Source organism: Contarinia nasturtii, unplaced genomic scaffold, assembly GCF_009176525.2.
Source record: "Contarinia nasturtii isolate CC-2019 unplaced genomic scaffold, AAFC_CNas_1.1 Cnas_scaffold_1371, whole genome shotgun sequence".
Taxonomy (NCBI): Eukaryota; Metazoa; Arthropoda; class Insecta; order Diptera; family Cecidomyiidae; genus Contarinia; species Contarinia nasturtii.
Genome location: NW_022198708.1, coordinates 1,013,257 through 1,028,855, shown reverse-complemented (window position 1 = coordinate 1,028,855; position 15,599 = coordinate 1,013,257). Strand labels below are relative to the sequence as shown.

General features: G+C 33.2%; 2 protein-coding genes across 4 annotated transcripts; both read left to right on the top strand.

The window, feature by feature from the left end:
* Positions 1-905: 905 nt before the first annotated feature.
* Positions 906-3,862, top strand: LOC116345630 (farnesyl pyrophosphate synthase-like). The gene is made up of 7 exons (XM_031775130.1): positions 906-1,075; positions 1,159-1,247; positions 1,339-1,412; positions 1,512-1,652; positions 2,621-2,982; positions 3,046-3,272; positions 3,402-3,862. Exons 1-7 carry the CDS (start codon positions 957-959, stop codon positions 3,584-3,586), a joined length of 1,197 nt encoding a protein of 398 aa, XP_031630990.1. The 5' UTR covers positions 906-956; the 3' UTR covers positions 3,587-3,862.
* Positions 3,863-5,065: 1,203 nt separating this feature from the next.
* On the top strand, positions 5,066-8,035 carry LOC116345628. Of its 3 annotated transcripts, XM_031775126.1 has the most exons (7): positions 5,066-5,545; positions 5,620-5,829; positions 5,924-6,071; positions 6,153-6,178; positions 6,247-7,124; positions 7,213-7,407; positions 7,492-8,035. In XM_031775126.1, exons 2-7 carry the CDS (start codon positions 5,794-5,796, stop codon positions 7,529-7,531), a joined length of 1,323 nt encoding a protein of 440 aa, XP_031630986.1. In that variant the 5' UTR covers positions 5,066-5,545; positions 5,620-5,793; the 3' UTR covers positions 7,532-8,035. The 3 variants fall into 3 exon arrangements, with proteins under 3 accessions (XP_031630986.1, XP_031630988.1, XP_031630987.1); XM_031775128.1 differs by lacking the exon at positions 5,620-5,829 and having other exon boundaries at positions 5,068-5,545; XM_031775127.1 differs by lacking the exon at positions 5,066-5,545 and having other exon boundaries at positions 5,553-5,829.
* Positions 8,036-15,599: the final 7,564 nt, after the last annotated feature.

Genomic DNA, 15,599 nt, shown 5'->3' with positions numbered 1-15,599 from the left:
ATACTTGTTATGGCCCATAGTACCAGAATCGCGATGTGCCCATGGAGTAAAAATAATTGACCCACCCTAATGCATATGCATATTCGAAATTTTTATTAAAGACCCATACCATAGGTATATATATAATTTTTTTTTATTTGTAAGATTGGTATATTTTGTAACCAAAACTTCTCCAATGTAAATATTAATTTTAAATTTCTTTTGGAAAATAGATGTACATTACGAAAATTCAACGCTTGAGATAGAGTTTTTCGTGACAGTAAATTTTGAATTATAATCGATGATTTCAGATGTATTAACTCTCATGTTGTTCAAAGATTTATATTTTTCTATGTGAAATGAACAATTCGAAAATGAACAATTTGTCGTCAATACAACATTTAGTATAACTAGAGGAGTTTTATATTATAGCAATTTCTAAAATTATATCTTCGATTTTTGTATTTATTGCTCACTATTCTGTCGTATATATTATATATTAATGCAATAGAATATGTTATCCTTAAGATACGCATTAGAAAGTAAAACAAAGATTTTTTGTAATTTATTGAAATTATTAACTATCGAACAGAACAACTAAATGAAATGAAAATTAATCTAAAAACCAAAACTCTCAACTACCGAAATAAAATATCAACTGCCGGTGCTCCACACTCTGATATTCATGTCTTGTGTACTGTTTGTATAATTCCATTTGAACAATCTGTAAAAATTAGATACGGCACTCAGCGTACATGATAAGTACTTTATCTGATTTGCTTTTTATTCATAAATACCAGCGGAATCAATGAATTCGTATAAATCGATTGGTGCAGTCCATACCAAAACGTTAACCACATCGTATTTCATACTTTTTTGGTTGTGAGAGAATTCGAAATTGAAAAGTATAAAGACAAAGATAGTTTTCTAACGTGAAAAGTTTTATTGTAATTTTCATCATTTTCAATCCACTTAAAATGTTAAAAATAACGCGTTGCGCATCAACGATTTATCGTTTCACTGGACAAATCTTACGTGAAAAGAGCTCATATCAAATTTCGTCGGTTGGTGTGAAAACGATCGAACAGCCAAAAAGGTATCCATTCAAAGTGGAATTCTTCATCAATCATGATCTTCAATTCTAATATTTTGCTTTTTTTTGTTTTTGAATTTCTATAGTTTGCCACAAAACTACAATGAACCGTTCTCATACGATTTGTCAGCTGAACTACGTCGAGAAAATGCACAATTTATGCTTGTATTTCCAGGTAACTTGTGTCTTTTCTCTATTCGCTCGAAGAAGTTTCGCAAATTTTGAATATTTTCGAACTTCAAAACATCAATTATTTTTTATTTCAGATGTAATTCACCATTTGACGAAGTTTACTTCAAGTCAGTACGAATTGAGAGATGCTTCCAAACATTTTGCTAAGGTATAAATCAATCGTTTCTTCAGAATAATTTAAATTTTTCAATTATCCAAATAATTTTATGAATTGTTTTTCAATCACATACAAAATAAACTACGTTAGGCATTGGAGTATAATGTACCCCATGGCAAAAAGATCCGAGGCTTAACAGCTGTCATTGTATACAAAGATTTATTTGGAAAACATGGACTTACACCAAAACATATTCAGCAAGCTCACATTCTTGGCTGGTGTATCGAACTTGTAAGTAAAAGTCGATTTATTTTTTACGTAACATTTTATTGAATCATTTCAACTAACGCAAAATGGAAATTGTTCTATAAAAATTTGATTACTTCGTCTAATTTCAATTCAAACAGTATGTTAATGAATTAACATCATGTCAAAATATATGTGCATTACTTTTTACCAAGAGTACCTTCGGTCCTGCTCCTCATAAAAAAAATTTGGTTTTGAGAAAAATAGACGTGTATTTTATCGAAAAGACAAAGGTGAATAGATGAATATCTTCGTAATAATTTGTTCTTAATACGTAATTTCATTTTATTACAATCGTTACGATTATATATATTGAAAGTGTAGTAAAAAAAATTGCATCATAGTTTTTGTTTCACATTTTCTCCTACGTTTGTGTTCACTTTCGCAATATATTGCTCACTTTCTCGCACGATAAGATTGGCGGAAAGATTGTAATTGGGAGTGAATTAATTACTCCCTTTGATTTCTCGATTCGAAAATTTTGATAATCCACTTCAAACGATGCCGACAAAATGCAGCGAACATGTTAAAAAACTGAATTTTCGCGATGAGATATGTATTTCTTTTGTTTCAGACAAGTAAATAAATACACAATCGTCGAAAACAAAATTACGTGTACAATGTACACATGTACATGTCATTCCAGTAATTTGATGTAAACCATGAATAAAAATCGATTCTTTAATGGTAAACAAGCGTATTTAAACCTTGAACTTGAAAGACTCGATGTGATTGTTATTTCGTTACTATTTTATCAATTGCAACGCTAAATCTCGGTTAAACCCATTTGAGGAGATCTAATCGCGAATTATTTTGAGGTTGTTCACACTTGAAATTGGCAGTCAGTTTATGCTATGAATCACAGTTAGACAAATAGAACAATTAGTCTCGCAATTATCATACCTCAAATAGATATAATATTTGTATGTGTTTTTGTTTTCGATGTCGGGTAGCTTCAATCTGTATTTTTGATGTCGGACGATATGATTGACTGCAGTCAAATACGACGTAATAAACCGTGTTGGTATATGTTGGACGATGTGAAATCAGTTGCGGTTAATGACGTTTTTATGATTGAAAATGGATGTTATTTGCTGTTGAGAAAATTCTTCGGCCATTTACCATGCTACCAGAGCTTGTTTGAACTGCTACACGAAACCGCAATGAATACATTCATTGGACAATCGCTTGATTATCAAATTGGCAACGGGAATATTGAACAATTTTCCATTGAAAAGCATATTTCCATATCGAATTATAAGACAGGGCATTTTGCATTTTATACACCGATCGCATTGCCCATGCTATTGGCCGGGTAAGATAAACATCCAATGAAATCGAGCGCAGTTTTATACGAGATTCTGTTTTTTTTTTATAGTTATAAAAATGCAAAAATGTTCGAAGACATCAAGACTATATGCTATGAATTGGGCCATTTTTATCAAGTTCAAAATGATTTTTTGGACTGCTTCAGCGATACGGATGTACTGAAAAAACCCGGCACAGATATTGAGGATGGAAAATGTACATGGCTTGCTGTTTCAGCAATGGAACATGCATTAAATGAACAAAAAGACATTCTCATCAAATGTTATGGACAAAATGGTAATACATTTATTTTTCTAGTGTGAATATAACTCATTTTTACATTGAAAAGAAACTTCGAAAAAACAATTAAATCGATTTGAAAGATTCTCCAGCCAATTTAATCATTTCTCTTTTTCACTTTGACAGATCCAGAGAGTGTGAATCAAGTCAAGCAAATATATAGTGATTTAGATCTACCCCAATTGTATAGTCAATACGAAGAGAAAACCTACAACAAAATCAAATGTCAAATTGTAGAATTTTCACAACAACATGATTTACCGCCAAACATTTTACTAAAAACATTGAACAGAACTTTTAATCGAACATGAATTTCATCTATCTTTTAACAAAGATCTAAACAAGTTGCATATGTTAACATTTCTATCTCTCTATCTACTTCTCTATCTCCATATCCAGATAGACGCCAAATAAAGCGTCCATTTTAATAATTAGTGTATTCACATTTTAATCTGGAGGAGTATTAATATTCACAAAAACAAATCTTATAATTGGTGACATCACTGATATACTATAATTTAAATATTTTTTGCTCAAATGCAATTCGTTTCAAATATATACAAAAGTAGTTAAATCTATTTAATAAAGGTGGTAATAAATAGTTCAATGTGAAACTAAAATTTTGCAAAAAAAAAAACAAATTGTAGTTTCTTGCAAAACGGTTAATTCAAATGTTGAAGGTCTAAAAGAACAATTTTTGGAAGGCCAATTGAAAGTCATTCTTTTTGCGTTTGACTCACTCTTTTGCTGTTCGCATTGCAGAAAAAATAAAATTTTATTTTGATGTTTTTCTCTCAACCGCCAAACTCTACTCCTAATATATTTCAGTCAGCTGATGAATACATGAGAAAATATCTCAGTATAATATGTGTTGTGAAGAGCCCAGCAACAGTGCAGATATTTTGGCTATCTAATAATATATGACCTTGAAATGGACTTTATCCACACCATAAAAATGCGCGTTTCAAATATTCTCAATTGCAAAAACCGGTTTTCAACTCTCTGTAGTAAATATTTTTAAGGCTTAAAAGAAGATGACATTTGTTCTTTTTTATCATTGGCAGTATGAAAACGGTGACAAATAGATCTCAACGAAGCAAAATGTTCATTGTGAATTTTGTGCTGTGTTTAATAATATTGTGTGGTTTGGGTGCAAATGCTGATTGCACCGAAAAGACATCAACGACAACGACAGGAAAAACGGTTCCGACTACGAGTTTTACCGAAGATTCGACGGATGAGTTTCCAGTGCTGGGCGGTTTATCCGATTTAAATGATGACGAAATCAAAGAATTGCACCCAAAGCTTGATCATTCCCTCACCAAATTGCGCAAACAGAATACCGGGTTCAATTTCACTTTGAAGCGTATTTTGAAGGGGCAATCTCAGGTTGTAGCCGGCATGCGTTACATTATCAATTTTGAAATTGTAAACGAAAAGGAACAAACCAATACATGTGAAGGTGAAATTATTGAAAGATTATGGGAAAATTTCTTTAAAGTTGATTTTGAATGCGAGCAGAAGAAATATTCTATTTAGAAAACTATTTTACCAGAAGATGAGAAGAAAACGAACAACTGAAATTTTTTTGTAATAAATATAATAAAATGATTGAATTATTTACATATGAAAGATGATTTTTTTTTATTTATACAGATTTAGAATGCCAGAGAATGAATTTAAGGTTTTACAAATTTTGCTTTTTCAAAATTGATTGAAGTGTTTTATATGTAATGTACTTTAATATTTGCTTGCCAAGTCTCACATTCATTCACAAAGTTTCATTGATTTCCACAGTGAATTTTTCTGATTTCATCATTTGACTAAATTGTATTTATACAATGCCTGCTGTTTATAAAACTCGCTAAACGATAAGTTAAACGAAAAAAACAAGACAAATTCATCGAGTCGGCATTGAATGCCACATATACGATTGACATCGCACTCAAACAAATTCACCCGTGCTCAAAACATTCAACACATTCAAACACGAACAATGAATATGAATAAGACGAAGAAAGCAAAATGTAGCTTATTGGTGTCTTATTCGAATGCGTTATTTTTATGAATTGTGTTTTGTTGTTTCTCCCATTTGAAATCGTGTTATGCTGAAACGGTAGATTTCCGAACTGTCAAATATCGTGCGTTGATTGTAACATGTTAAACCGAACCGGCTGAATTGTTTCTCGGAATGGCATCGTAAACGGAGCGAAGTAACAATAACAAACAAACCGAAACCTGAGTTCTATTGCAAATGCAAAATCGAATAAGTAAGTGAGACAAAGAAAGAAAATATTCCCTTTGATTTGTCAATGCACACTTAGATGACATTTTGGAAATATAGTTCGTATCGATGGTTTTGAAAGCGACAGAGAAAGATAGAATCTTTGGCGAAACAAAAAAAAAAACAACAACCAACATTTGATTTCATCATTTTGCGACATTAGTTTGGTTTTGATTCTGAATGCGTGTGATTGTCAGCATAAAATTCGAAAGAGTCGCATAGAGTTTGTTGAATATGGTGTTTTTGGGAAAAGTACCCGATTATTCGGACGTAAGCCGTTGTGTTGAACATAAAATAATCAATTCATGCAATGGGTAATTGTTTGAAAAAAAAATCATTAAATAATTGTTGTCATCGTTTGCAGATGAGTTCGATGTCATCGATGGTGTCCAGTTCCGATGACGACGAGTACACAGAATGTGAAATTGAATTAATGTACAGCCCATTGCAATTGCCGTGGAATGAAAATTACTGGAATATCTGCGTCACTCACGTTGTTGCGCCAAATGAAGGTTTGTAATCGATATGAAAATTCGATTGCTTAGCACATTTTAATTATTTATTTTCATGTTGGGCAATTGGTCGTCTTTTAGTGTGGGCCACTTTGACAGCAAATGCGGTAAATAAATTGATTAATTTTTAATGAAATTCGTTAGACTAAATCAAAACATTGTCTATTGCAAATAGAATATGTTGAGCCGAGTGGAGCGATTTACATCGGCGTCAACGTTGAAAATGGCAAAAGTCATCGTCATCGATGAAATCTATTTGGTGAAAAATGATGATGGCATTCATCGTGTGCGAGCGGTTAAAAATTTTTGGATATCGAATCGTTGTTTCTGTGACTGCTTCTACATTGACATCGGTAAATTTGAGGCGATTGAATGCAATCAATTGTACTACTGTACGGGTGAATATCGAAATGTTGCACCGCAAGCAATTTGTTTCAAACTATTTGGTTTCGATGAATTGTACAATTGTCCGCACATCGAACGCTGTTTCCGTGCTTGGCTTCTGCATAAACAATTCGTTGGATGTTTGATGATGGCCGAACCACAGTATCAAGTACAATTGAATCATGGCATTAAAATGCCAAAAATTTCCATCACATTGTTTCAATTCTACCCGAAGTTTACACTATTCAAACCGATTCTACTGAAGCAAATCGGTGCATCGTTGCCTCGACCGTCTTTTTCGACACATGAAATTACCAGCGCCAAGGTATCACATGTATCCCGGACCGGTATTGTTTACTTCAATTTGGATGAACGAAACATCGACTACGTCAATACGCTGATTGAACAGTTTGTCAATGAAAATCGACATCTCATGCATCGCATACACCGTCTGCGACAATCGGAAATGGCCAATTGTGTTGTATTAATTTATGACATCGAACGAAACATGTATCATCGCGCTAAGATTATGGATGCCATTGAAAAGCGTAACACATCGATCAAATACAAGTGCCATTGCATCGATACGGGCGACATCAAATTGGTGACAGCAGCAAACATTTTTGTGCTTAACGACACATCTATTTTGAACTATTATCCAGCACAAAGGTACAACACATATGAAAAATTACAATAAACTTTATTGGTATATAAATTGTAAAACAATGCATTCCTTTGTTTTTTTTTTCTTTGAAAGTATTGGAGCCCGTTTACATTCGTTGCCCACATTCGAGGACAACGTTCACAAACGACTCAGCGACATTCTGACCCACAATGATGTTAAGATACAGGTTAAATCCAACGATCAATCAAACACATTGCCAACCGTTACCATCTACAAGGATTCGATAAACATCAACAAATTCATTCACATGGAACTCGAACTTTACCGGTAAATTTGCTTCCTTTTTTATTCGGGCGATTTTTTCTTACGTGTAAATATAACTGTTTCTTTTTGTTTGTTTTTCGTTCCCAGAGATGCAATGAATGCAGCATACCCCGATTCAATCTTTTGAAACCAACCATCTGTGACAATGACCAATTCTCAGCATAGCTGATGACTTTTTTTTTATTTTTGATTTCCAAATCTATGGAAATTAATGTTTTTTTTAGTTTTAAATGCAAGTATTTCAGTAAAGATTTGCACGATCGCATTTTGATAATGCCTTTTTAGAATTAAGTCACATAATGAGTGTTATGCATGCACATTCAGTTTTCTTTGAAACAAGCATTACTCATCGAATTTTGATGCCGTCAAGATATGATTAAATCAATTTTAAAAAAATCGATTCGTAAATGCATAAAAAGTGCGGGAAACATAAGTTAAGACATTAATGACACATTAGGTCACATTTTATAAAGATTTTCTGATTCGCATAATACGTATAAATGGACATACGTTAAATTTTAGTTATTGTAAGCGGACTATTGAAATTGTTTCAATCAGAAATATCTCATCTCGCTGAGCGGCTACTTGTATGAGAATGAAAGAGAAATAAATAAATGATGCAAAATCAAAACAGTTTACTTTTTTCATTCTCATACATTTCAAAGTTACATCAAGGATTATTTTAACTTACACCGGAATAAAACATCGAAAAAAAAATCACAAACACATTTTTGCTTCAACATTTTTACAATTTGACATTGATTGAAACATAATAGAAATAAACAAAGAAAAATGACATGTATTTTTGACATTTTATTTTCGACAGGTCTCTCTTTATAAAATACGGTTAATGAGCTGAAGAATTTTAATATTGATTCACGATTTTGATAGATTGACATCATGATTTTCACACCGTAAAACTATCTTATTAGCTATAAATCGATATAACAAATCATTGATATTTCAAAAAAATGTGCTAGAATAGGGATTTTTATCACATGGCTTCATTTTGTTATCGAGCGCAATGTATTTTTATTAGAGCTTTAAAACTTTTACTAACGAAAGTACCAAAAAGAGCATTTTTTTATTTGAGAAACTTTGCAATTCTAATTGCACACCGTGACCCAGAAAAGTGAAAAATTAGGAAAAGGAAATGAGGCCAAAATAGCTTTCGCTCACTTGATGCGGAGATTGAAATTTACCACGGATTTGAAGTTTGAAGATATTTGTGTTTACGTCCATCTTGTAAATGAGGTAATCAATGAAAAACCACTTCGAATGGAAGAACGAAACTTTTAATAACATTATGATTGTCATGTAACTTTAGATTGATGATTCTAATAAATTTCGTTTTTTTTTGAAAATGGTCTTTTATTCCAAGAATTTATTCCTTCAACAGTTTTTTGTAGTGAGTTATTCTTATCAGGGCGTAAAACAAGCGTGATTGGATCGGTTAGTTTCCATTTTCTTCGAAGAGTTATTGGTAGTTTTCATGATGGCCCCATTAATGGCAACAGACTTTTTTCAAAGCATTATCAACATCTGTTTTCCCCTCAAATTTGCTGAAAATGAACTGAAAATATTTTAGTAGCACTCAGAGCTGGGCACTCATCACACATCAATATTCGACTGTGATCGGTCGTTCGGTTGTTCGGAGAAAAAAAAATATATTTGCTCGAGATTTGGAGGTAAATTTTAAAACGTTTGAAATTCAATAAATTCTACACCTCGCAAAACCCTCCTACTGTGTTTCTTATGTAAGTAGGCTAGTTTTACTTTTACCTTTTGCGCTGTCTCTTTATATATTTGGTTTTTGCTCGCATAAAATTTGTATTAGTGTTATTTGCAGCATGTTCTGTATGTTATTGTTTTCTTCTAAGGCCGTAATTTTTCAACATTATCCAATCGGCTGACCAGAGTTGAACTTTTTTTCATAATATTTGAACGAAATGCGAAATATTTTATTGACTGACACAAAATAAAACACAACCAATAAATTTTAAAGATTGAATGGTTTATTTTTTGACTTTACATTTGCGAAAGACTATGCTATTATTGATTTATTATTAAAAAATAGCGTCTCTGAAAGAAAATAACACATTTCTATTTAGATTTTGTGTATTTTTAACGAAAAAAAATGCGATAGACTTTTGGGATATCAAAATCCAGGTCCGTTGCTTGAAATTCCATTCGATTTTAAATTGTGCACGACCCAGCACATTTCCAGTAAGCAGCACAATCGTATATATTGTTACATGTTACGTAGTTATAATCTTGTGAATTTCCTCTGGTTGTGTAACACCATTCTTTATTGTCCATTGCAAATAAAGCCAGACCACCTGTACAACGGGTCCAACAGTATCCCTTGTAGCAACCGAAAAAATCATTGGATTGAGGGTCTTCTGCTTTAGCATCTACTGCCAAGAGCACAATCAAAGCGAAAATTACGACTGCTGACTTCATTTTGAACCAATTGAGTTTATGAATTACACTGATGATTTGTGAAATGGTCACATTGATATTTATACTGAATTTTTCTATCAATTTTCTTCCGAACAATTCTTGATGTTATTATCTTTATATATCGTAAAATCTGGCTTAAGTACTTTCATGCAAATATGATAAAATTGCACGTTTCCAGTTTTGCTTGATGTATCATCAAGCTTTAAAATCTTTTTTGGTTTGTTTGTGGCTCGCATAACCCATGAAAGGTATCAGCTATCCTATCTTGAAACCAATTTTTCGGATTCCTGAGTTTCTGTTTTGAAAATTCATCGAGGAAATTTTGTTTTAGTAATGATCTTTTCCCTAAGAAATTTCCATGATTTGTACATTGTAACCTGAGTTCAAATCCTACGATTTTAATTTTAATTTCACAGTTTGTAGCTTTTAAGATGCCTTTCCGAAAAAAACGTAACCACAATGTTCGAGTGACTTTGTGACAAGTAGTTGCAGCACGGCAAACTACCATATTTCCGAGTATTTTTATGAATCTTCAAGCAAATGTTGTTGTAACACGAATTCCAATTCTAACCATAAGATTTTAATAAATCGATACATCAAGTGACATCAAGCATTACTTCCAAGTATATTGGCAGCGAATTTTGATAAAATTCATCTGAGTCAACAAAATTAAAAAAAAAAACAACATAATAAAAAAGTGTTAATCCAAAAAAGTCAGATAAACTGATAAAATTTAACTTAAAGATTATAAACTTTTTTATGACAAACATGTGTTGCGATAGAAACAATAAGGAAATGTTTCTTTTTGAATTAAGTTCACGTGGTAGCTTTGTTTGTGATAACAAAATATGCCGCAACATTTTTCCCCCAAAAGTGTAATCTGTAATGCACTTTACCTCGTTACATATATTCAATGCATGCCTAATGTGGAAAAATGAAAAACCGTCATAAAATTTCAGAAAATTGTCATAAAATTTCAGAAAAACGTCATAAATTTTGTGAAATTCGTCATAAAAATGACTAAAATCGTAATAAAATTAGATGAAAATCGTCATAAATTTTCAGAAAATCGTCATAAAATTTCAGAAAATCCGAATAAAAATTAATTGAAAATCGGAATAAAATTTCCTAAAATCGGAATAAAATTTCAGGAAAACGTCATAAAATTTGCGAAAATCAGTATAAAAAATATCCTGCCTGAAATTAATTGCATGTAACGCTTGATCGTCATCCAAGAGAGTGTTCCCAAAATTTTCCAAAAAATGTAGCGGAGTAATTTGGTCTCTCAAAAATAAATTGATTTGAATTGAATTCGCTAAAAAAATCCTAGCAAATCGAAAGAATTACGCTCATTGAAAACCCAATCTAACAAAAATCTTTTTACTATTTTTATTCCAAAATAAAAAAAATCGCAGAACATTTATTTCTTATTTGCTTTGTTAACGGAAAAGCATGTAAGCTATATAATTATATAGTAATTCAAAACAATGGGCACAAAACTCCTTTTTCACTGATGGTTCAGTCAGAGAAACAGGTAGTGGATGCGGCTTCTACTGTGAAGCAGAGAACCTCAACTATTCATTTCCCCTGGGACAAACAACAACAGTCAAACAGGCGGAAATATCTGGAATTATTCATTGTGCATACAAAATACTGGGGGACCCAGTACGGGGAAATATAGCTATCTTCACAGATAGTTTGGGAGCCATAACTGATCTTAAGAATATTAAGATGCAAAATGGCTTGGCTATGAACTGTTACGAGGCACTCCAGCGCATTTCTGAAACGAACAACCTTAGGGTGGTTTGGATCAAATCTCATACTGGTATTCGGGGGCATGACCTGGCAGACGGGGCGGCAAAATTGGCTGCACACGATGCAATAGAGGGTCCAGAACCATACATACCAATTGAATATTCACGAGTCAAGAACCGATAAGCTACTTGGCTCAGCAACAGATCCCGCCTAAATTGGCAGGGTACGTTCTCATGTGAGCAAACGAAACACTTCGTTCAATTCACATGTTGCCCAAGGAAGAACTCCGGATGGTAATTGGTTTACTTACCGGGCACGCCAGGGTCAATTCTCATATGAGAAATCTAAATCTCAGAGACGACCCGGACTGTAGACTGTGTGGTGGAGAAGGGGAAACCACTGCCCACCTCATAGATAGATGTCCAATGTTGGATACCATACGGGCTGACTTCACGGGCTGGAGATCCTACCCTTTGATTCATGCACCGAGTGTATTCAAATTGGTAACGTTTTTCAAACGGGCATGCGATGACAATCCATGCCTTAGAAACATTTTTGGATAAAAGACTATTCTCGTGTATTCAATACACACACGGGCGTCTTGCAATAAGTTATGAAACTTGAGCAACGAGTAACTATATTAAAATTTACTGTTTAAATAGGACACTTCCCGTTTTAATCCAATAATCCAATAATCCAATACAAATCCACAGAGAGAGAGAAAGAGAGAGAGAGAGAGAGAGAGAGAGAGACTCAAACATTGATTGGGTAAAAATTGACCTGTTTCTCCTGTCATATCTTTCATAATAAAAAACGAATTTTGCCGTGGTAAACATTTTTTATCAATTGTAAGTTTATCTTTTTTTTTAAATTAATGCTAATTTCTGATCGAAAAATTCCAAAAAAAATAAGATTAAATTCACATTTAAATAATTTCACATTCATTGAAATTGATTTCCAATGAATATTCAACAGTTTCTTTTTCCATTTATTTTCAAATTCATTTTCCAAGTGAAATCCATTTGATTTAAATGACAAACAATCACCAGACGAAAGTTTGAAGAAGAAACGCCTTCAAACATCACCGTAATAATCTACGATGACTGTGTCGAGGTTATTTCACTAACTGAACATTTCCTCAAGTTAAATTAATAAATAAATGACTCAATAAAAAAGAGAAATATATTCTTTTTTATGTATAAGTTATTTCAGCCGAAACAATGTTAAAATGACATTCCAACCTTTTACAAATGCTTGAATTCCATAAATAGGTAGAAATAGAAACCGTTTGTCCGATTGCAAGAAACAAAAAAAAACTATACAGCAACATTGCAAAGTTGATTCATTTCAAATACATTCGTGTATTATTCGTGTGTTTAAAAGGTAATAGAATGCCGCACATGTTCTACCAATGGAAATTTATATTTTTTTTAATGAAAACCATTTTTCAACATTACGAGGGTCACTATTTAAGTTTTTTCAAAAACATATATAAGACAATGGGGTTTCATCGAAAATGGTTTTATTGTTTTTCAAAATATTCGCCATGATGATCAATACACTTTTGCATTCGCTCGAACCATTTGTCATAGCATTCATGCCACTCCGAAAGTGATATCTCCAAAACGTGTGTTTTGAACGCATCAACTGCTTCTTCGGGCGATGAAAATCGTTGACCACGCAGTTTATTCTTCACGCTCGGGAATAAAAAGAAATCGTTGGGTGCCAAATCAGGACTGGACGGCGGATGACCCATTAATTCGATCTTTTGACCGGTCAAATAATCGACTGTTTGATGAGATGTGTGAGAGCTCGCATTATCATGATGAAGAATTATTTTGCGACGGCGGTTGTTTTTTCTTATTTCATCAAACACTTCGGGCAAACAAATGGTGGTGTACCAATCAGAATTGACGGTCTTACGAGCCTCTAGTGGAACTGTTGCCACATGACCACTTATCGCGAAAAAACAGGCGACCATTTGCTTCGCAACACTTCGAGCTCGAACAACTTTTGTTGGGTTATCTTCACTTTGAAAGACCCATACAGTCGACTGCTGTTTAGTTTCGGGCTCATACGCGTAGATCCATGATTCGTCACCAGTGACGATAAAATACACGGATTTTGAAACACCACGATTGAATTTCTTGAGCATTTGTTTACACCAATCGACACGAGCCTTTTTTTGAGCGATTGTCAAATTATGTGGTATCCAACGAGAGCAAATCTTTCTGACAGCTAAATGTTCATGTAAAATCTTAAATACGCTGGTCGCACTAATGCCCAGGGATGCCTCAATCTCGTGATATGTTACATGACGATCTTCCATTATCATATTTCTGACAGCATCGATGTTTTCTGGTACAACAACTGATTTTGGACGACCTTCGCGGAACTCGTCGATGAGCGATAGGCGACCGCGCTTGAATTCGTTGTACCAATTATAAATTGTCCGAAGACTTGGTACTTCATCGCCAAAGGCCAAATGAAGTTGATCAAAACACTGTTGTTGTGATACACCCAATCGAAAGTGGAAAAAAATAATCGCTCGAAAATTTTCACGAGTAAAATTCATTTTTTGGCTGAGACGCAATTTACATGTTACGGTAAACAATACAAATAACGATCGAATGACAAAACGTTCTGAGAACGTTTATGCTACAAAATGTTAAACTTAACGAATATGACAATGGTTTGCATCGGGCAATACTAAAACATACATATTGAAGAAACTTAAATAGTCGCCTACGTATCCAATCGGCTGACCAGAGTTGAATTTTTTTTCATAATATTTGAACGAAATGCGAAATATTTTATTGACTGACACAAAATAAAACACAACCAATAGATTTTAAAAACTGAATAGTATATTTTTTGACTTTACATTTGCGAAAGACTATGCTATTATTGATTTATCAATTTAAAAAATAGCGTCTCTGAAAGAGAATAACACATTTCTGTTTAGATTTTGTATATTTTTAATGAAAAAAAAATGCGATAGACTTTTGGGATATCAAAATCCAGGTCCGTTGCTTGAAATTCCATTCGATTTTAAATTGTGCACGACCCAGCACATTTCCAGTAAGGAGCACAATCGTATATATTGTTACATGTTACGTAGTTATAATCTTGTGAAGATCCTCTGGTTGTGTAACACCATTCTTTATTGTCCTTTGCAAATAAAGCTAGACCACCTGTACAACGGGTCCAACAGTATCCCTTGTAGCAACCGAAAAAACCATCGGATTGGTCATCTGCTTTAGCATCTGCTGCCAAGAGCACAATCAAAGCGAAAATTACGACTGCTGACTTCATTTTGAACCAATTGAGTTTATGAATTACACTGATGATTTGTGAAATGGTCACAGTGATATTTATACTGAATTTTTCCATCAATTTTCTCCCGAACAATTCTTGATGTTATTATCTTTATATATCGTAAAATCTGGCTTAAGTACTTTCATGCAAATATGATAAAATTGCACGTTTCCAGTTTTGCTTGATGTATCATCAAGCTTTAAAATCTTTTTTGGTTTGTTTGTGGCTCGCATAACCCATGAAAGGTATCAGCTATCCTATCTTGAAACCAATTTTTCGGCTTCCTGAGTTTCTGTTTTGAAAATTCATCGAGGAAATTTTGTTTTAGTAATGATCTTTTCCCTAAGAAATTTCCATGATTTGTACATTGTAACCTGAGTTCAAATCCTACGATTTTAATTTTAATTTCACAGTTTGTAGCTTTTAAGATGCCTTTCCGAAAAAAACGTAACCACAATGTTCGAGTGACTTTGTGACAAGTAGTTGCAGTACGGCAAACTACCATATTTCCGAGTATTTTTATGAATCTTCAAGCAAATGTTGTTGTAACACGAATTCCAATTCTAACCATAAGATTTTAATAAATCGATACATCAAGTGACATCAAGCATTACTTCCAAGTATATTGGCAGCGAATTTTGATAAAATTCATCTGAGTC